This window comes from Hyposmocoma kahamanoa, unplaced genomic scaffold (assembly GCF_003589595.1).
Source record: "Hyposmocoma kahamanoa isolate Upper Pololo Valley unplaced genomic scaffold, ASM358959v1 296, whole genome shotgun sequence".
NCBI lineage: Eukaryota > Metazoa > Arthropoda > Insecta > Lepidoptera > Cosmopterigidae > Hyposmocoma > Hyposmocoma kahamanoa.
This window is the reverse complement of record NW_020653780.1, coordinates 3,376,881-3,401,511: the sequence shown is the minus strand read 5'-3', so window position 1 is coordinate 3,401,511 and position 24,631 is coordinate 3,376,881. Positions and strand designations below refer to the sequence as shown.

General features: G+C 34.9%; 1 protein-coding gene across 1 annotated transcript in view; it reads right to left on the bottom strand.

Moving 5' to 3' along the window:
• LOC113229289 overlaps nt 1–24,631 on the bottom strand; it is a 142,311-nt gene that overhangs the window by 21,264 nt on the left and 96,416 nt on the right. Inside the window, exon 4 of the mRNA XM_026462840.1 lies at nt 10,966–11,113. Within this exon, the coding sequence (XP_026318625.1) occupies nt 10,966–11,113 (148 nt within the window). The remainder of the gene's footprint in view (nt 1–10,965; nt 11,114–24,631) is intronic.

Below are 24,631 nucleotides of genomic sequence, written 5' to 3'. Positions count from 1 at the left end.
TATAGGTTTATTATGTGACATCGACACTTTCAAACATACATTTTGTGTATAAAGTTGTAATAACAGTCGCACGAACCTTTAGTATGTTTGAAAAAACAATTATACTCAATTTAGATCGAAAAAAAAAACCATTTCCAATGTGTAGTAATCGCGAAAACTTAAGAAGTTAAAAAGCACGAAGTTTTTTAAGAAAATATTTTAGGTGGTTACTGATAAATGGTCCAACCATACTCCAAGGATTTGAAAATAGAATCTTAAGAGCAGACATGTAATTTATTTTATTTGAAAATAATTTCGGCGTAGCATGGGCGTAACACCATTTCTTGTGAATATTAAATACAAATTTTTGTCATCCGCACGTGAATTCTGTCACTAGATTTTCAAAATTCGAGCCAGTACACAGAAATCTAAATTAATTTAGAATTCTTGTAAGAACACTGATTTTTGTTAAAAATCATTAATATCGGAATTGAATGACCTGACTTTGTAATTGTATTTGTTAATGTAATTAATTCAATTCCATAGTCATTTTCTGTACCTACTCAAATGTTTTTTTTTTACGTTAATTGTCATATGGAGTAAAAATATAGGGACACTATTCTAACTAATTGAGAAATGGTTTTGTTAGACCACGGAGAAGGTGTGTGTACCTACATTAACAGAATACGGAACTTTATGTAAATACCATTGTGGAGACATTTTGTCACGAAAGTGTGAAGAGACTGTCTAATGTAATGAATAGATTTGAATACGAAAACATTTATTGACATTTTCAATGCAATGTGTAAAGTTGAGAAACATGTATTCATAATTGGTTATTGTTCTCCTATACAAATATGTATACACATGTGTATGTTGTGTTGCGCGGGTAAAGGTTTTATTCAAATGAATAATTAATGATATTATGACAAAATTTCTATAGAATCGATTTACTGGATAAACACATTGAAATGAATCGATACAAAAACTCGTTATCATATACATTTGCATCAATTTCCAAGAATCGTAATGTGCATCCCTAGCAGTAAGGGAAAGTCCACAGGACTGCAAGGTACTGTGTGGAGTTACCTCTTTTTCGTTCAATAAAGATTTTGCATCGAAATTTGTAATAAGCATGGAAGTATACCAATTTCCGTATTATTTTACGCGTATATAATGTTTCTCTTCATTGTTTTGGAAAGAAATAGGTTAAAACAGCTTTGAGTAAAAACCCAGTTAAAACCCGTGTAGGTTGTTTGGGTTTTAACCTACTGCCTATTTCTGGTTATTTGTAATTTTGGAGTATGAACTTTTTATATATTCTAAGTGTAACATTTATTCTCCTTAACATTCGGTTATAAAGTATCTTTTACCTGTAGATAGAGAATAAGGCCACATCCGCAAAATGATAACTTTTCAGGAGTGATCCAAGTATTGTACTATGGTGCTTCTTTTACGTTCTAAAAGTGGCTACATAAAGGTACTATGCAGCAACGTTATCTCAGGATTACAGCGCAAAACAGAAATTAAAGGCCACAAACACGTGATATCCTGAGAGCGCCGATTTAATTCCATTAAATTTATAGCACTATTTATTAAGATCCTAAGAATAAACGAATCAGTCTTTATTATGGCGGCAGTTCACATGGCTACTTGTATTCGTTATTGAGTGTATGATGAACTTGGAAAAATATTTGACGTACAAAGAAACACAAACACTGACAAATATGACCGCGTAGACATGAAGCCAACCAGGGAACTAAAAAAATTAATAATATGACCGTAGTGTGAACGGTTTTCGCGTTGCGTAGTTGCCTATTTGGAGATACTTTGACGTGCGTAGAGAAACCGACCAGCGCACGGTAACGTGAGTTCGGTATTTGCCGTATTTGTCAAATAGGCAAACAAGGCATATACATTGTCACACATGCCATCTACACATGGTGATTGTTAACCAAATATACCTATTAAACACGCAAATACAAATAACCATGTGAAGTGCCACCATTATATAATATTTATGTGATACCCCGCAAAGGCATAGCAAAGAAGGGCAGAGGGTACTTCTATAAATAAAGACAAATTTCTGTAACAATCAATGTATACTAACTACACTACCATTTACTTAATTAATACGGCTATGTATTTATAAGATTTTTAATTAATCCAAATTTTATCATCTAAGAATTCGTTCAAACTGTAGTAGCACTTTTGTACAAAACAGTTTTGGAGCTGTTTATTAAAAATATTAATTTTATCAACACTTTTCACATGAATTTTTAGTACGAAGGTATATTGGCGAAACGTAAATATTTGTCGCTTATTTGATGTAATTATTGAAAGATTTATGAACATGTAGGTACATATATATTTACTAAATTTAGTATATACGACTGTAACAATCAAGAGCTCAAACATCTCATCAAGCTTTGTCCATGGTAATTCACTATTAAGATTTAGATAGCGATAGTAGCAAATAGAATTGCATAAATTTTGTCTTATCTCAATTCACTACGAGATTATTTTCTTGTTGCTATTTAACAGTATCATTAACGCTTAGTGTAGTAACAATGCACTCATTGTTTAGCCTTGATTCGCATTTATGATTATTTGAACTTTGACTATTACAGAAGTATCGTCTGTGAGGACCGTCTTTTGTTTAACATGTTCTGGCATATCATTAATACCGGCACGCTAGTACCGGCTAGTATCGTAGTACCGGCACGCTATGATGGCCATTTTGACGTTTATCCACTCATCAAGTTTTATATTAATTCATAACTACGTTGAAGGAGCTAATTGATGTACATTGTTGTCAATGGTGAAGTGCAGTAAAATTTATGGAATGTATAATTTTACGACACAACTCGGCATTTATTTTTCGAAATTTAAAAAAATGAAATCTAATACGAATCTCACTTACAGGATCGCAGTCCAGTACAACTTCTGCCTCCGGCAAACTCGCGTCAAAGCTGGCGATATATATAATATAAGAATTGACGATATATTAAGTAAACATTTTAATTTTCGTTTTGTTAAAACTTTTTAATCAGCTAAATTTAATCAGATAATTTAAAATAAATCCGACTCGCATTTGATTATATTTTTTTCGATAACGAATTGAGGTTTGACCTCACTATTGTAATCTGTCAAAAGGGTCATCATAGAGTGCCGGTACTGTACTTACCTTGCCTAGAATGTTACCCTGCACACCGTGTTCCATATATTTCTCAAATTTTATTACACAAATTCCTTGTTGTGTTTGTCTATATTCATAATATGTATTTCTTGTTGGTAATTTTGAAATAAGACATTAGGACGGAACCTCTCAAACCATACTCATGTTGTTCAGTAATAATTTATATAACGAAATCGAAAGCTTTCATCATGTCCGTAAAAACACTTGAGCCTGCATCTTTATTATTATTTTAATACTTTCGTATTGATTTCATATTGGTTATGAATAGGTACGACTATAGCGAGATTTGTTAATTTAATTTTCAGAGAACCATATTTTTTAAATTTGGCTGATATTAAAACAATGGGTCGGTAGCCTTCGCATAGTTCCTTCTTTAAACAATCATAAAATATAATCAAGGAAGTAACTTCAACTTGAAAATCGTATCAATTTCGATATCCTTTTTTTAACACTAACACTTTTCTTGTAATGTTCTCTTGTTTATGGTCATTTGAAAAGTAACATTTTAGAGCGTATTTTAAGAATAGGCAGGAAGTTTTAAAGAAATCACCCAGAATTGGTAAATCGTATAGGTGTCGTATTTAACATGATAATACCATACATACAAAGTCGTCAATTACAATAGCAGTTAGGGTGGAATGTGTTACCTCATTTATCGTCTTCGCCCAACATAGGCCCTTCAAATTTTCACTTCATTTGAATGGATACAGCTTTAAAAACGAGTAAAAGACCATCAAGCGATATTTAGAGCTGTAATTTGTAAGTAACGACAGGATTTTTTATTAAAGGTGAATTCTGAAATTAACGCGTACACACTCATAGCCCCGCACTAGGGAAACCATCGCGGTTGCCATGGATACACACATAGACAACCACAAATTACACCTAAACTCACGAAAGAAATAAATGTAGGCCATACAAACGTTTCTCTCGGCCCGGGAATCGTACCCGGGACCTCTGTGTAGCAGTCAAGTATGGTAACCGGTCGGCCACTGACGCAGTTAAATTACCCGAGTTGATGTAAAATTAACAGAAAGATGGCCAAAGATTGTAGATCAATATGGCCAATACCTTAATTGATTAAAATTTGATATTTATTTTTTTTTAACGTGATCTGAATGACGTTGGTCATTCAGATCACGAATTTTCGAATTTTTGTTAATCTAATATAATAAAGCGTTTGCTTTCATAGTTTGTATTTATATGCAATAAGGATCATGGTAATATATTACAAAATGTACATATTTCTAGCGTGAAATTGCTTTGAGTAATTGTTCTAAAAACACTCATTATCTAACACATGCTTTCAATAATAATTATAACACAACACACTTGTAGTTACAATAGAATAATTCAAGAGTGAAAAGAGACCATCGCGTGATCGATACACGTTTTCACCAAGACACGCTTCATGATGCGATTTATTGTAAGAATGCAGCTGCATGTTGCGGTATAGATGAGTCATTGGTTATTTATTCAACACCAACTTTTCTATAATCAACAAGATAACGACCAAGTGAAACTTAACATTAAATTTGACACTTTAATGTATAAGTTTCGTTTCGTTCTCGATTTCAAATAAGAGTTTTTGCCCATTCATATCCACCAGTCTCAGCGTTTTCTGGTAAAATGTCGATTTAGTCTTATCAATAATAAACAATCATCTTATCAACAAATAATGGACGAAAATTGCGAAATTACATATTTAATATATTATTGCCGATGAAATTTTATTCCGTTGATGCTGTAATAAATAAATATCTAATTTTGCTGCTTTTCCCCACACCACCGGATGGAACAGGACACCATTGTTACAGATATTATCTTTATTATAATAAATACATACTATTTTTGGAATGTATGACCCTTATTTCGTCTCTGTTTCTGGTTATACCTATACTTCAACAAATCTAAATTTGCTTTAAACTTTGAAATATATCTACTAACAACAGCTGACTAGCATCGTTCCCAAGAGAGAAGAGAGCGAGAATGAAAAAAATATGTCTATACTTATTTAGCATTTACTCGTAATTATGGTGCGCGAATATACCTACACTGCAACTTTAAAAAGTAAAATAAACGAAAGTATAATTTTATAAGTAAAATTTAAAATATTTTCTTGACGACTTGTTAAAATGATTTTACCTTTATAAAACTTAATTATTAATTAGATTAAAAATACCTAATTGACATAGTATGTTATTTATTTCTATCCCAAGGATCTTTTTTTTTACCATTGGATAAAATGACCTTTGTTTTTAAAACAACAACTATTTGGACGTATAGTATATAGTGTATGTATTTTGCATTCAGTATAATTCAATGTAGTAATGTGATGTTATTGTAAAAATTTATAATAATAAAAATTAGTACAATGATATAAAGAAGGCCGAACCTCCAAAGTGTGCTACATGCTTGCACTTCAAGAAGACCTGCGACCATCAAACAGGAGATGTTGACTGTCCCGCTAGAAAAATTGCCGAAAAAAGGTACATCAATTCAATAGATTATGAAGGCGCCTAAGAACGCCACTCATTAATTATTGTAATAGAACTTAATTCACTTTAACACTATTATTGATGGTTTGATTTGCGACTTAGATAATTTCTCTGTATCCGTCGAAGTCCTGTGAAGTTGAAATTTGCAGACAACATCTATTACCGTTTAGCAATCCTCTAACCATACTAACACAAAACATACGCAGCATCTATAAGAATTTTGACAATTTCAGTACTTTCCTGCAAAGATTAAACGTTAACTGTGATGCCATAGTTCTGACAGAATGCTATTTAGATAAATGTAGAAATCTACCACTCATGCCAGCTATATATACAGCTCTAAGGAAAATTACAACTATAATGGCGGTATAGTGGTTTATGCTAGGAATAATTTAAATATTTAAATTCAAGAACCAAATATATTAGACTGCAATCGGCTCCTAACCAAAATTGGATCAGACATAGCAATATTAGCTTTGTACAGACCCCCCTCTTTTAGAAATACCAAAGTTTTTACTGACTCACTTAACGGTACGTTTCAACTTTTATCATCTTTTTAAAATGTAGTATTATTAATAGGAGACATAAACATTAACATTCTCCCAGATAGCATCGATTCCTGTGCGCAAGAGTACCTAAACCTATGCTCGTTTCATGGCTTACTCCCTGCGCACACTCTCCCCACTCATCAAAGCGGTTCTTGCTTAGATCATGTTATGCTTAAATCCATTTTTAAATCAATAGCATTAGTTACTAACCGACTATAACCCATCATAGAGCCGCCCTACTAACCTTTAATTGTAAATTGCTTAATTCTACTCGCACGCAAATAATTTCTAAAATCAATATAAATAAACTTGAAAAAGATTTATGCAACATTGACTTAAACCCAGTTTATAATTCTGATGACGCGAATTTTTGTATGTCCTACTTAGTAAAAAATGTACAGCAATCAATATTAAGTAACACCAAAGTCGTGCGTTTAAATAATAAAAATTACAATATCGAGCCGTGGATTACACCGGGACTTATTCGCTGTATGCGACATAGGGTTAAACTACATATGAAGGCTAAATGTTATCCAGGTAATTTAATATTACAAGCATCGTATAAAATATCATATAAAATACAGGAACTTTTGTAACAACCTTCTTGAAAAAGTTTAAAATAGTTACGATAAAAAGGAATTAGACAAAGCTGATACAGACAGTAAAAAAGTTTGGAAACATTTAAAAAATGTAACAAATACATCCCTGTGTCCCTGTGTCGCTTTCTCCACCACAAAACACTCAATCCATCTGTAACAAGTCCCTGGGATCATTTGTACTATTAGATACGGATGAAAGTGAGGTTGAAAGAATAATTTTAAGCCTAAAAGACGATAGTGCTCGTGGTCATGATAACATATCAAACAAAATACTAAAACAATTCAGGCACATCCTACTTTCACCGCCTACATTCATTATGTAAATATCTCTAACAAAAGGGATATTTCCTATATGCTTAAAAAAGCTGTTGTTGTCCCGGTATATGAATCTGGTAACAAAGATCATATAACGAATTATAGACCTATTTCGTTACGGCCAGCAATATCTAAAATATTAGTAAAACGTATAAATAATAGACTTGTATTGTATTTGGAGAAACAATCCATATTATCTAAAACACAGTTCGGTTTTAGATCCAAATTATCGACATCTGACGCTGTGCGTCACCTTACAGATTTTATAGCAAGGGAACTTGACAAGGGTAACAAAACAGTGGGGATATTTCTGGACCTAGCGAAAGCTTTTGATACAGTTTATATACCCATCCTATTGCAGAAACTTGAATCAGTCTAAGTATAAGAATCAGTATCAGAATCAGTATAAGAGGTACACAGCTAAAATTACTTGCAGATTATCTGGAGAACCGCTCCCAGTGTGTCAAAATAGGTGACGTTTTCAGTTCTGATCTTAAGAGTACTGCATTTGGAATTCCCCAAGGAAGTATTTTAGGCCCTACTCTGTTTCTGATTTACATTAATGTCTTGTAATCTATAATTGGATGGTGAGAAGATCATATCTTATGCCGATGATACTGGTCTGCTTTTTTCTGCTAACTCTGATAAGGAAGTCTATGAGTATGCTCAGGAGGATTCAATGTCGTAAATAACTGGCTACAGCAACATTTATTAACACTAAACACGGATAAAACTAGTTTCATGCAATTCTATATGCGAAAACCAACGTCTGTTATAACTAACACACAACTTTATGCTCACTATTGTAAGGAGACTTCTAACAACCTGTGCAAGTGTCCAGACTTTTACATTACTAACAAGGTAAAGTATTTAGGTGTAATAATAGATGATATCCTCTTTTTTAAGCACCATATCGAAGCACTAAGCGGTCGAATCCGTAAGCTAATGTATGTATATGTTTAGAAAACTGCGCGCTTTTGCTGATTTTAAAATAATCAGACAAGTTTATTATGCCATATGTCAATCAATTATTACATATTACATTACATCTTGGGGTGGTATTGCTAAATCTTCTTTACCAACCATTGAGAGAGCCCAGCGAGCGTTTCTAAAGGTTTCTTTCCCTTTCGCCCTTTCCTTTACCCCACTCTTCTGTATAAGTCGTATAAGGTACTAACTGTAAGGCAATTATTTATTAAGTCCACAGTTCACAAACAGCACATTGCACTCCCATATAATACTGAAAACACTAACAAAAGACTGAAAGATATTGTCTGCCCCAAAATTGTATCATCAAAACATGTGTTTATTTCTAGATTTTTTGTGTTTCTTGGGCCAATTTTGTATAATAAATTAAACGCCAAACTGGCCATATGTCATTTTTGTTACATAGGATACAGGTATAAGAAAATTCTCCAAGAATTCCTTCAAAATATATCCTACGATGATACAGACAATTTATTAATTATCCCAAAATAAATGTTGTCTAATTTAATCGTAATAGGTACATGATTTGCATTTCATTGTTTAATTATTGTTATTATTTTGTTCATATTTTAATCATTTTGTTTTGTTTATAATTTAATCTTCATATATTCACCTGTATAATTAGTATTTTTTACCTGAAATACCAGGATTCTTCAGTATAGTTATATTATATATAGTTCAGGTATATGTGTTATATTTTACATTTATTCGCATGATTAGTCTTTAGTTATTCATTTGTACAATACGTTATTCAATAAACAATTTTATTATTTATTATTATTATAAAGTAATGTATTAAGCAATATACACGTAAGAAAAGAACTCTGTCTTCTGCTGTTGTTATGCCATTGTAGGGCGTCACATGTTAACTGCTCAACACTGTGGCATCTAGAATTAATCAGGCTACAAATATAGATCAGGCTATATAAATAATCTGCTATTTATTTAAATACTTGTCTCTATTTTCTTATATAAAATATGTTTCATCGTCGTGATATTTAAAGATTTTTAGTAGCAGTAGAGCTCCTTGTGAAAGAGTTCGTCCAGGGAAGTACTGTCGCCTTACCTATTTCTGCTGCTATCATCATTACTACGTTCCGGTTTTGAAAAGTAAATGTGTTAGTGAAATTACAGGCACATGGGACTTGTCAACTTATGTCTCAGCGTCACCCTGAGTGGCAGTGCCCCTTAGATATTTGGATTTAAGGCACTGAGTAGCACTGTAATTGTTATGGACAGGCGTGTTGCTTACCAACACGACCAGTTCGTCCCGTCACTTGACATTATAAAAAAAATTATAAACATGTACTTTAGAATTAAAAGACTCTCATTTTATAGTCAACTAAAAAGTTAAGGTTATTGGTCCATAGTATTATGGACCAATAACACAAGTGGCTAGTAGGCCACCATCTCCTTGCTGCAGATTGTAACTCTGAAAAAGGTCAAAATTCAGTCTTACATCTTCGAGTAGATGGCGCTGATCAATAGCCTGGATATAATTAATATTAATTAATTCCTCTTTAATATGAAATATGAGTAGTCAGTTTTTTCTTTGTAATATTAAATATTGACCATGTGCTAAAATTATTTTCTGATCTTTAACACGTATTTTCATACGTGGCAACAGATGGCATTGTGTGCTACAAACTAATTTATAAATTATTTTTTACTAGTACGGGTAGATGGCGCTAATCCTAAACAATTTAAAATAATACTATACTGCCTACGTGGCAGAACGGTTAATTGCCGGACTACCACGCAGAGGTCCCCGGTTCGATTCCCGGGCCAGAAGAAATATTTGTATGGCCTACATTTATTTCTCTCGTGAGTTTGGGTGTCATTTGTGGTTGTCTATGTGTGTGTCCATGGCACCCGCGACACAGGGTTTCCCTAGCGCGAGGTTTTGTTCAGTGAGTGCGTTATGGTTATTATTAATAGCCGGCAATACCCAAATCTCTTTGCAATAAGCGCCACCTAGTTGATTTGTTTGTTATCACTAGAAATTAAAGTAGCTTTGATAAGTTGTCGTTCATCAATGTAAAACAAATTATACAAAAATTGCAATTTGGTACTCATCGCGAAATCTGGTTTACCAATAGGTACTAAAAACCTAGGATGTCTCGTATCTCGTTTAGCAGTCACAAAATTATCATGAAAATGTCCAGTTACGTGCTTTCTAGGTGCCGTGCATGTATTCTTTAACGTATACTTTGTATTATCAATTTATTATACCTACGCGATAGATTGACTCTTTGAGTTGCAATTTACGACTTTATTGCCCTTCTGGTAATAAAATAGCAGCCACATATTTACTGTATAGCACCATGATTTAACGGGTTTGTAAGTGGGGCGAATGTACAGTGCACACTTATTAATAATTCAGCATGTATCCGTCATAATTGTGAGTGAAACCTTAGCAATTAGAAGGTACAATTAGAGCCGCTCTGAATCTTTTACTATGCTGAGCTCGTATTAGAATTGTGGATTGTTTAGACGAGTGTCGGCTGTGAATTTGTAGAATCTCTATAGAAATACTTTCTTAAGTTCATTAGTTGTCTAGTTGTATAAAAGGTAAAGGGGTTCTCAAACGGTAAAGCCAGTCGCAACGACGCGCTACACCACGAGTTTAGCTTTGCGTAAAATGTTGACGTAATGTGCCAATGCTATGCAAAAGTAGCGTCGCGAGTCTTATAATAATAATAAAAAGCGAATACTGTCATATCACTTGTAAAGTGCCTTATCACCACACCTGTGGCGACTGATCGTGTGGTAGATGTATTCCTTTTAAATAAATTCTAAATGAAAGTATGTACAATAACGCGCCTGTTAAGTCAACTCACCTTTAGACGACACGATTCCTTCAAAAGGATGCGAGAAAGTGAGATGTACGTCCATGTGATCCTTCCCGCACATGACTTCTAAGGACTGGATAACTGGCATGCCCTCTGGCCGGTCTACAGGCCAAAGGTCTCCGGCACGCGCCCTTGTCTGTTAACAATAAACACATGTTAGCTTTCGATGTATGGCGATTCTTACCACGGTGACATCTGTCAATGTGACAAGCAGCAGTATTAATTTGTATGGAAAACACTTACAGCATCACACACAGTTGTCGCGTCGTAGAAATGCAAGTTAATACGACAGCCGTGGTTATGTTATAAGTGACAGTGACTCTATATAAAAACCAATACTATGCTACATGCATATCAGTATATTAAATAGGTATAACTTCTTTATCAGTATATTAATTAGGTATAACTTTTAGCAAAGTCCTTTGAAAAGAGTTCGTCCAGGGAAGCACTGCCACCTTACCTATTTCTGCCACCAAGGAATAACGTGAGCATTAGTGCGTCCCGGTTTTGAAGGATAGGAGTGCTGGTGAAATTGCAGGCACTTGGAACTTGTCAACTTAATGTCTCAGGGTGACGGGCGCAGTGGCAGTGCCCCTCCGATCTTTGCGTTTTAAAGCTCTGAGTAGCACTGCAACAGTTATTGATAGGCGTTTCGCTGACCACCAAATCCACAACTTGTTCGTCCCATCACTTAGTATTATAAAAAAAAAAACTTCAGTAGTAAAGAAAATGTGCTCCATTTTTAATGAAGTTGCAAAAATTATCTTAAAATTTAAAAACATAATATATTGGTAGAGTAATCCTAACTGTTTGCCACTGACTTTATACCTAATCGATAACATACTGAGTCAAACAGAAACAGACCTTTCTTTCAATAACTAAAAAAAAGGTGAAAGCGATCAGATTCTTATAAATTGTTATTCGGCAACAAGGCGTGGATGTAACGACAGGGTTCCTCGAACAGTGTAAACATAATAAACGGTTAACATTTACCGAAACGTTTACGCCAAAATTGGATGATTGGTTAAGGAGGTAAAAAGTTGGATCATTTAGTGCATAGACTGAGTTTGACAGAAGGGTTTACTTACTTAAGGATTTTTTATTTGAGTAACAAGATTATAGACTTAAGGTAAGCTTTATCGATTTGAAGAAGGGGAAAGAAAATATTAGGAGATAAATATAGATTTTACTAGAAGATTGCTCTTGACCAAGAAAAGATAGACTGTATAATTCTCAGGTTACTTTTCTCTATTTGGTGCCAATTTTTATTATTTAAATGTTCTAGAACCATATGACGAAGTAATATTTAATAATCGAATGTAGTATCCTGAAATATTATACTCGAATACTTAAATACTAGAACTTGCCACCAAAATTAGGTAGAGAAAACTAACCTGAAAATTACCCGAATAGGTAATGCATACTTAACTGCCTCCGAGGCCGAACGGTTATTATGACGAACTGCCATGTTGACGTCTCAGGTTTGATTCGCGGGCCGGGAAAAATATTTGTATGGCTTCTATTTATTTCTGTCGTGAGTTTGGGTGTAATTTGTAGTTGTGTATGTGTGTGTCCATGACACCGGCGATATAGGGTTTCCTAGTGCGGGGCTATGAGTCTGTGCGCGTTATTTATTATTACTATCAATTAAAACGGAATATTTAGCATTTACTATAATAACTATGATATTCACGTATTGTTTCGTATTTAGTAAACGAACTATTGACTGTCAATAATTAGTAATGTATAACAAGTTTTATATATATGTCCATAACCAGCAATAGAGACGAAATAAGGGCCATCCATCCCTGGCAACTCATCATTCAAGTGGGCCTTATATCACTTTTACGTGGGGCGTACTATAAGTTTCCGGAATGAATAAGAAAAAATACTATAAATGGTCAGAAATGAATTTATTGTTTCTCAAAATATTCTTCGTTAGCATTAATGCACTTTTTCATACGAATGAACCAATTTTGAAAACATTTATGCCACTCCTCCGTGACAACCTCTGAAACATATTTTTCATACTCTTCGACAGCCTCTTCAGGTGATGAAAATCGTTGACCGCGTAACTGGTTCTTAATTTTTGGAAATAAATAAAAGTAACAAGGTGCCAGGTCGGGACTGTACGCGGGATGGCTCATAAGGTCAAAGTTGTTCACCTTCAAAGATTCATTTGTCTGTCTGGCCGTGTAGGAACTGGCATTGTCGTGGTGCAAGATGATACGGCGTTTACGGTTATTTTTACGGAGTTTGTCAATAACTTCCGGCAAACAAATGGTCGTGTACCAGTCACTATTCACGGTATAACGATTCTCCAAAGCAACAGTAGCCACGTATCCAGTTTTATTAAAAAAAGAAGCAATCATCCGCTTAGAGGCACTTTGCACGCGCGCCACTTTGGTTGTTTTCGGATTATCTCAAAAGACCCATACGCTCGATTGCTGTTTTATTTTGGGATCGTAACTATAAATTCATCTTTTGTCACCTGTTAGTATGTCCCATACCGAATTTGACGCTCCTTCGTTGTATGTGGTAAGCATGGCATAGCACCAAGTGACGCGATCCGTTTTTTGAGCCTCAGTCAAATTGTGTGGGATCTACCGAGAGCACAGCTTTTTCACACCCAAATGTTTATGTAGTATTGATTGTATTTGACTCATGCCTATCTGTTTTGATCACACGGCGCACAGCATCAATGTTTTTTTGTTCACAGCAGTGGACGGGCGACCATCACGAAATTCGTCACTGAGATTCACACGGCCGTGAATTCGACGACGTTTGAATTCTGCAAACCAGCTACAAATAGTCGTCTTGCATGGTGCTTTATCGCGAAAAGCAGTTTGAAGCCGAGTATAGCACCGCTGAGCTGTTAAATTATAAGTCGTGGAAAATCATAATACGAAAATTTTCACGAGTTAAATTCATGTTGATGTAGACAACCAATTTCTGAACTGACGCCACAATGTAAAAACAAGTGACAGTCAGATGAAACAAACTGTATCCTACAGCCAAAGAGTTCCATTTTCAAAAGTTGTAATTACTTTTTAAATATTGTTTATGTAAGTAACCAGTTCCGGAAACTTATAGTGCGCCCTATGTAAATGTTAACTCTCGTTTGCGATGAAATAACAAATTAGAAAGCTGAAATAGTACAACTGACCTCTGTGTATACGTCTCCGTATATTCCAAAAATATTTTGTATTTATTGTAATAAAGATAATATCTCTAACAATGGAGGGCTGTTCCATTCGGTGTTGTGGAAAAAACAGCAAAACATCTAATTACAAAACAAACGGAATCACATTTCATCGGTAATTAAATATGTAATTAATTTTCGTCTATTATAGCAAAGCTCAAGTTAAACTGGTCGATTTGAAGTGAAACAATTGACGACACCCGTCAATTGTTTTGAATTCGGGCTGGCCAATCGGAGCGCAGTTGTCACAGTAATGGTACGGCAGAATAGTTTTCAAACCAATTAAATGACATTTCGACTCTGTTTCTGGTTATATAGTCGATGATATAGTATTTATCACTCTTGACATAATTATAACTTGTGACATGTAGTAATAACACGAAATGAACCAATTGTTAACTTATCCATTCGATTCGGTATAGAAAAGAACCAATGAATAATCACTGCCGGTTCTTAATTAACATAATCCTTTAATTTTTAATTCTTAATTACACCAGCCCGTCCGATGGCTCTCACCGTCACACCCAGGGTTGTCATTTTCGTTTTTAAATTCTCCATCCAAACGTAATATAGCTAGCTATAGTATATATACGATAAGTAATTTTCAAATTCGGTAATTATTGTAAGTAGTGACAAGCATTTTAAAGTAAATTTTGTTTTTTTTTTTTTTCAAACAAACCAATGTTTCGGAGCCTTTACAAGTTCATGGTTGATTGACATAACATGGGACTGTAATGAGCACGAAACGTTGTTTGTTTGAAAAAACAAATATACGCGATTTAGACCCTAAAAATAGTTTCATTACCTATGTGTAATAATCGAGAAAAACCTAAGAACTTGATATATAACAATAATGTTACAGTGGTCAATTGATAGTATATAACTAGTACATGGTATTTAATGCATGTGACACATGTTTGTACGGTCACTATTTATGTTACATCTTCTGTAATACCACGTTTTAAGCATGTAAATTCCAATCAATGTTTATGTGGTATATATTTTCATTAATATCAGAACACAATTTATCAAAATACAATTCAAAAATCCAACAAGTATGAAACGCCTAACTGTATCCTCAACTTTCAAGTCTTTATTAACCTGATCTGTGCCCCGAAAACCGATTTGATGAAGCATGAAGCGCACGTTCCAGGAACAACTCTGTCGCATTACGTTCCCACGCACCAAACAGGAATTTGCAAAAAGGAGACGGGAATATATCTGAGTGCGTGTTAGAAAGAGATAGGTAGAGACACATTTTGACAGTGCCTCTGCAATTTACATTTTTGCGTACGAAAGCCTCGGAAAAAATTTACCAGTCGATCAAGTTAGCTTGTCATTTATCTCTTTATATTTATGATGCAGTAGTTTGACCTATGGACTGACATGTATGAAGGTCTTTCACGTAATTAATCTTAGTATGAAGTGGGCTAATCGGCTGCGTGTTTACCTGTGCTGTGGGCTAATAATTTTAATTGATTTAGCTAGTAGGATGGCAGCGAAAGTTCGCGTTTAAGATTAAGTATATTAAGCTCAAAGTATATTAATAAATAACCGTATTAATTATCATAATCTTTGTGGTCAGTCAGTAATATAGCATAGTTTTTTTACTTTACATAACGGTATATTTAGCGTTTTTTTTCTAAAATACTTAGAATTCAAAAAGTTAGTTGTTCATACTAACACATTTTACACAAACAAAGAAATTTTAAACATAAACAAATCTTTCTTACAGACTAAATTCTCACAAATCGTTAAGCTTACTGTTTTTTTTTCCATTACACAATCTGATTACTCGGTACGGGTTTCGGTCAGATAATAATGAAATTATAGAGGTTTAATTGCATCAAATATCGTTGTAAGAAAGTGTGCCGACAATCTGTACTCTGTAATCAAGCCTCCTTTACACCGTACTGGGTGTTCTTTTTGTATTATTATATATGATGTATTCGAACCAATGGTACCTATACGCTTAATATTTTACAGCATCATTACCAGCCTATCATCGTGCATTATTTTTAAGTACTTACCTATTAAATGTAATGCAAATATTAATTCAGATCGTCCAAGCAGTAATTTCACCCTTTGGCGGCCATTTATTTAGTCAACATTAAAATTTAAACTTAGAATACTTTAGTAGCAGTAGGGCTGTCCAGCTCGTCCAGGGAAGTACTGCCTTACCTATTTCTGCCGCCCAGACGTAATGTCAGCATTAATGTGTTCCAGTTTTGAAGGGTAAGGGTGCTGGTGAAATTACAGGCACATGAGACTTATCAACTTATGTCTCAAGGTGACGGGAGCAGTGGCAGTGCCCCCTCAGATCTTTGCGACTTATGCATATCTAGTCTGTATATCGGTTGATGATGAACAGAATACGTACTTTATAACAATTCCTACCTAACATTTTATTTACCTGATATACTGTCCCCTTCGGACTTTCAATTCAATATACATAACTAACTAATATATTATATTTTTCTTTCATTATAACTATATGTAGGCACACCTTGAATCGCTATGTATAATGATTACTTCATGAGGTAATTCGCAGTTCTGATTAGTAAAACAAACAGTTTTGTTTTTTTAACACTTACACTTAACTAAGTACAATCCTCATTTAATAATCACAAAAAACATGAAAATGACACTCAAACCAATAATCAATGATAGCAGAAGAAAATAATAAAACAGCAAAACCTTTGAGTGTTAAATTTAAAACTGTTTATTACCGAGTTCTTAGGTTTTCGCGATTGTTACACATAGGAAATGAAACTAATTTTTGGATTTAAATCGCGTATATTTGTTTTTTCAAACAAACCTACGTTTCGGGTCCTTTACAGGTCCCATGGTCAACCGTGACAAATATACGCGATTTAAATCCGGAAAAATAGTTTCATTTCCTAACTGTTTATTACTTTAACACATCGACGATCAAGAGTCAGAGAAACGTTGGTGGAGTTATTATACAATGGGCGTGGCCAAGTTGTGACTCTCACGATCTATTAAAAGCGGCTCTCACACTTAGACGCATGTAGTGGCTTACAATATTTAGTTGCTTACAGTATCACGCTGCGTCGTAAAATGGTCAACAGTACAGCCGTGTTACCCGCGTACAACCCGCAACACGATCACCGTGTGAGAACTGCCTTTTAACATTACGCGTATCCTTTTTGCAATATATATATGTATAAATAAATTTTGAATGTAAACACAGAAGATTAAATCCTATGCATTAGGTACGGCCCTACGAAATAGATTCCTCGAAGACAATTCCCCAAAAAGAAATAACAAGCACAATGTGATACTACAATTAAAAAGAAAGCGCGTACCATCCTACCTAGTTATTACCCGATCCTATTATTGTAATCATTCCTCGAGGCTTCACTTTAATGATGGGTATCCTCGCGGCGCCTTATCAAAACTTATTAATCTAGTGTATTATAGGGATAATTCCTTGGAATTCACTTTTAAAGTATCTATAATCTCCATAGAGTCTTAGGTATATCACTCTCTAAACCGTACATTGTAATTGCGCTCTTTTTACTACTACTCGATAATGAATTTGAGTTTTGATTCCGACGTTCTACTACTGAGTCATTTTATATTAGACTTTTCAATAATGGAGATGGAAATAAATTACTAGTTCAAATGAAACTATTATTATAAGAAATAGAAAGAGTTAAAGTCAATATTATTTCAGTGTGCAATATAACAACTTTCGGTTTCAATGAAAAAGGCACCTTAGATCTTTGATTAGATTTCTTAATATGTTTTTGGTTCCATTAAAAGCTCAAAAATGTTGTGGACGACAGTGCATCTATATACCTTGTTATATTCTATAACTTTTTATAAAATAAAAATAAAAATAATAATAAATAAAAAAACAGACCTCAAAAGTTCGTTTAATTACATCTATTTGCCAAGTTATATTAATATTTATGAATATTTTCTTCATATTTAAATAGGTCTACTGAGGTACTCTCTTTCGAACAAACAAGAATCATCAAAATTGGTTCACAAATGCAGCCAGCCGGAGTCATCGCGTAAGATATATACAAAAAAAAATTTAATCGAATTGAAAACCTCCTTTTTTAGAACTCGTTTAATAAAAAGCACAGTTTTTCGCTCTTAGTAACATTATAGAACCCTTTGTGTGTATTGTACATATAAGCATGTGATGCAGTGTTTTCAACAATGAAACAGACACATATATGAGTCACTGCAGGATTAGAGCGATATATTAAGGAATATTTTTGTTCTGGTTTCAGTAGAAACGTCTTTATGAGTTATTATAAAATCGAGAGGAGAAAAGCTGTATTGCAGCTACCAATAGTATTTTGTTATTTCAACAAAGCGGTGCAGATAGCTAGATTTCTGTACTGCTTACTGATTATGTATGTGTTTTAAACAAGAAATTATTCAGAAACCATATATTTAGTAACAGAAGAGCTCGTTGTGAAAGAAATACTGTCCAGTGAAATACTGTTACTTTACCTGATTTTGCTGCTAAGCAGTAATGTGAGCACTACTGCTTTCGATTTTGAGGGTAAGGGTTTTAATGAAATTACAGGCACATAGGACTTGTCAACTTATGTCTCAGGTTGGCGGGCGTAGTTGCAATGCCCCTCAGATCTTTGAGATTTAAAGCTCTGAGCGGCACTGCAACTGTTATGGACAGGCGTGTCGCGTACCACCAAGTGCTCGAGACTTTCGTCCCGTCACATGTTACCACAAAAAAATCAAATACGAACACTTATTACCGAAATACTCAAACCGAATTATTGGAGTACACGTCGTCACAAGCCTTCATTAATCAGACCACAAATAAATGTATTCAAAGAGAGCAAGAAAACGGTCATCCGTAGTACATAAAACAGTTATTACCTTTGGCACGTGGAGTTTCTTTGATTCCATATTATTATCCATTGGACGTGCTTTTCTTATTACTACGAGGGGTTCTATCTAGTCAAACGTCTTGTTTCCAGCGTTATTAAATCCAAAGTCATTGCGCGAAACGTAATTATATCAGTCAAAATTATTTGTTCAGAATGAGAAATATTTAATTTTGGTAACTCAAGTCGACATTAATTTTTTTTTATATATATTATCAAGTGACGGAACGAAGAAGTCGTGCGCCTGATGGTAAGCTACACGCCTGTACTTAACAGTTGCAGTGCCACTCAGAGTTTTAAATCGCAAAGATCTGTGGGGCACTGCCACTGCGCCCTTCACCCTGAGACATAAGTTGACAAGTCGCATGTGCCTGTAATTCCACCAGCACCCTTACTCTTCTAAACCGCAACCCAGTAATGATAACATTACTGCTTGGCGGCAGAAATAGGTAAGGTGGCAGTACTTTTCTGGACGTACTCTTCACAAGGAGCTTTACTGCTGCACAATAACTATAACTATTACAAGGATGCAATTACAGAATCTTAAAGCGGGTGTTGGTTTCATTTACTGCCTCCGTGGCCGAACGGTTGCCATGCTGGTCTGCCACCAAGAGGTCCCGGGATTGGTTGCCGGGTGCAGGAGAAATATTTGTATGGCCTATATTTATTTTTCTCGTAAGTTTGGGTGTAATTTGGGGTTGTCTGTCTGTGTGTGTCTATGGCACCCGCTACACAGGGTTTCCCTAGTGAGTATGAGTGTGTGCGTTATTATTATTATAAGTTAGTAATTAATCAATGCGTGGGTAAAATTATAAATTCTTATTATTGCGTTCAGGTTAGTGTTCTCTACTTAATTACGGTGGCAATATTTATGATTAAGTTAGTATTCTAGAATACTATCACGGAGTATTATTTAACATTAAAGTGTAGTATCCTGAAATATCATTTAATACTTCATGATAATATACTTAAATAATATAAATTGCCACTGAAATTAGATAGACAATACTGAAAATTAAAAAAACTTAAAAAATTGAAAATTGCTTTAGCACACAAGACCTCCGTGATCAAGTGGCTTGCATACCGGCTTCAATGGTGTCGCCATCTCTGATATCTCGGGTTAGATCCCAGGCTGGGTCAATGTAGTAAAACTAAACTATATTGTCTCGTGGCTGGGTGTTTGTTGTACCGTCGTTGTTTACAATTTCCATAACACGAGAATTTTAGTTACTTACTTTGGAATCAGAGCAATTCATGTGACGTTTTCTAATATAATATATAATCTATATTACAGAGCAAATTTAAATTACGATTGGAACTGCCTGATTGTATTAACCAATAATGTACTTACTTCCGTTCTTTAAATAATTTTTCAGTACATCGCCACCAAATTAGTCACTTCTAGCTAGCTACCCAATTGGTGAAGAAAGAACGTCAACAACATACTATTACTAGAGAGAGCTATATCCTCTTTAAATTAGCCGCGTAAAATAAGTGCGTATACGCACGCGAGTGAGCAAATCACTAGTGTTATACGAGATAACAGTTTTCATGGTTAGGAATGTTAAGAAAAAATATAATTGTATACTACAAATACTGTTAAGACGATAATCATGTAAATTGACTGCTGTGTAGCGGTTGCCAACGCTTCCTTCAGTCGGCATACAAAACTCGGGAATACTAATCATCTTTACCATAACTGTTTCTGCTCATAATTACGTGCTTAAGTACTTGTGCATGTTGGCCAGAAAGCGCTGTCCCTCGGTGTTAAAATCATAGAAACAACGTGAAGGAATTTCTATGGTCCCTGCTTAGTATAGCAAAATTGTTACGCGTACAATTACTATCATGTTTGACTTATAATTTTCTTTAATATCTTCTGTGTTCCCACCTTGATTACATATGTATGTACCATAACATGATGTAAGACTCTTTAATTATGAAGCTCTCCAACTCGCCAATTTGTTTTTATAACGTTAGTATCATTTTCTTCCTATTCTACAGACAAAATTCAACTTTTTAATTTAAAAGCCGACCTCAGAAGTTTATTCGCTTTCGCTCTGTTCGTTACGGCGGTCTCCTCAACGTTAGGGCGCGTCCAAATTAGCCGCTCTTAGAAGCGCTGCAGCCGCGCGGCGGCCGCACTACATCCGCGCGGCGTCGCACAGTCGCGCTGCTGAAGTGCGACCAAATTTTTAGTGATGTTTTATCTTTCGACTCAGTTGCGCGACGGATTCTGACGAAGAAACATTACTTTTACCTAGTTCTTGGGCACAGACTTCACATATAGGTATTAAAAATGACTCACATGCTGTTTTTTTCAGTTGTAGTTTCAGTGTCAAAATTGTCAATTTTCCCATGCCTTTTTTTATCCAGTCGATTGGAATAACTGGCGGAACTGCTATCCCATATTGCAGGGTGTTGTTTTACATTCTCTAAAATTCTTCAATTCGATTTTCATACATCGTGGTTAATATGACAAATTAACATGTACACCTCACTAACCGTGACTGCAACCGAGCGTGACTGCAGCGCGACTGTCGGGCGGCCGCCGATCGGTTGCAATGCTTCTAGAAGTTGTATAAAAAGTGACAGTCGCGCGGCCACTGCCGCGGTCGCTAATTTGAATGCGCCCTAACTGCAGGGCTAAAAAGGCCGCATTGACAGAATCGTAATATGATTAATTGACAATTATATTATGAATTTTCAAACAAAACAACTCAATTCATCAATACGGTAGCAGTAGAGCTCGTTGTGAAAGAGTTCGTCCAGGGAAGTACTGCCACCTTACCTATTTCTGCCGCCCAGCAGTAATGTTAGCTACTGCGTTCCGGTTTAGGAGGGTAATGGTGCTGGTGAAATTACAGGCACATGGCACTTGTCAACTTATGTCTCAGGGTGACGGGCGCAGTGGCAGTGCCCCTCAGATATTTGCAATTTAAAGTTCTGACTGGCACTGCAACTGTTATGGACAAGCGTGTAGCTTACCATAAGGCGCTCGACTACAGTGTTCTATGGAGACCTCCATAGAACACTGTCAAATAGATGAATTGCGTTATATGAATTGTAAGAAGTTCTCGTAACAAAAATCATATGAGCTCTAAACACAAGGTAGCTGCTGTACACTGTTGAGAAATTCCTTTCACATGTCTGCCATTTCCAATAATCAAATCAGCTCTAGGTCAGCATTTTATTTTGCATTGGAAATACATATACGTGCCAAGTTTAATTGAAATCGTTTAACGGGAAGTCGGTGAAATTCAATAAACCAGATTCATCCCCAATTTGCCACCCTTTGAGGTAGAATATATATCCCATTTCCAACAAAAAAAGAATCATCGAAATCAGTTCACAAAATGTAAAATTTGAATTCTGGTAATAAAAAAAATATTTGTTCAAATACTTGTTAGGACATACATACACTAAAAAGTAACAAATTTACAAATGACAAGTAATCTCGTCAGCAATCTGAACAATTGAGCCAACTAACACAGTTACGAATCATCGCGTCGTCGTCGACTCGTGCGCACCATTACTGTAATGACATGTGTGTATAGAAAATATACTAACAGTCACTGTAGAATATACAGGTCGCCATTACTTTGCTCTGTATGGTATTGAGTTTCACTTGTTATTGAGAAAATAATGACACGATCTTGGGATCAAGAACTTCAAAAGCATTTTTGATTGGTCTCTTTGAATTCAATTTTATTCGCAAGTTGTTATAAACTTATTGTAGAATAGACCTATGTTAAAATGTATAACAAAAATGGGTTGATGGAAATTTTCGTTGGTAGTGGTGCTTTCGTATGCTTAAGTAGGGACAGCATTTTTTAATTTTTTCATTACTCAAAAATATATCTAAGCAATCAAGTAGCTCGGTGGGGGCATGGTTGGCAGTTTTTGATCGTAGACCATAGTTTCTCAAAGTGGTCCCAGTAGGCGCTGAAGAGTCCTAGGGCGGTAGGGGCCTCGGAAGCTATTGGGGGCTGTTACTGTCCAGGGGGTGCTGCCGCTTTTGAATTATCTATATAAACTATACTAAATATATATATATATATATATATATATATATATTCTTTGTGATTTATTGTGTTAAGTTAGTATTAAAAAATTCGAGTTTTCGATTATTTTTTATGGTAGCGGGCGATGATTTTTTTTATCTTGCCTAAATGGGTGGTCGGCCAAAAAGGTTGGGAAGCAATGTAGTGACCAAAATTTTTTAATGCTCACGAAATGGCCCTTCTTTTCTATTTTTATTATAAATATCATTATTCTAGAATAAGTTAATAAAAACGGAACTTTTAAAATCGTTACGTTGTTACAAAATATGGAAAAGCACAAACAAATTAATACTATTCTTCTCTCTGTGAGTCTATTCAGTACAGAATACAATGAGACCCTAGCAATAAACTTACGAAGTAAATATTGAACAAGACATTTTACTAGCTACTTGTCGTAAGCCTTAATGACTTTTGACAGCGGTGCCACTTATACAAACTTAAGACACAAAGTAAGATATAAGGCATTCGTCACGTTATTACCTTTTACTGACTTCCGTAAGTAAGTTGTGTCAAATGGCTTTACAAGAGTGTCTAGAAGTATACAGACAACAGCGCTCTCGTGGGCCATGTACCACCACAAATTGATATAACACGTATACTCAAGTTGGGTAACTTCGAACACTTTTCTCAGGTTTTTTAATAAATTTTATTGATTAATAAATGTCATTCCATACAAAAACTTTTAATTTAACTAAAATTACGAATTAGAGAAAACTAAATGATTATCACTAATATCAGGTTTCTTACCACTTTTGATTTGACTCTGTCAACCCGTGACCATGGGGCGTGCAACCGTTCCGAAATATCGGGAAAATAAAAAGTCATACCGTGATAAGAAACCAGATATTAGTGATAATCATTTAGTGAATAACCACGAAAGTCTTAAAATCTATACAGAAAAAAACTGTTTGAGAAAATTGCGCTTAATCGGTCGCTTACTTTGAACCGAGTTACTGACGGCGTAACTCCTTCTTCCTAGCGAATTTAATTGCAATTTAACTGACTTTATCTAACCAAACTAAAAAAACACTTGTGATACCATTTACCAATTAGCGGCTTCCAACGGGTACAAAAACAAACTGAAGTACACAATTTCATTCCTTGAACACCTCGAAACGAGAACGGCGCGTAATTTTCTAAACTTCTTTGATAATGTATTTATTGAATATTGGCTTTAAAGTCATCAGCTAGGTATCAAGGTAACAAGTAACTAAGAAACTCAAAACGTGAATACTTAGTTTTATTTTTGTTTCCAGTTTCTTTTTCGTGTTATACCATGTCTTTCCGTTTCACCCAGTTATCAATATATTTGACTACAAGTTTTTTCATCAGGCGCACGACTTGTTCGTCCTGTCACTTAAAGTTATAAATTTATTATATATATTTTTTTGTAAGAAAAAAAGGAACCTTCGGACCAGTTTGATTCAAAGTCACAAGAAAATTCAAAGTTACCCATTGACGGTAACGCAAAGAAGTTATACAGAGACTGCAGTACC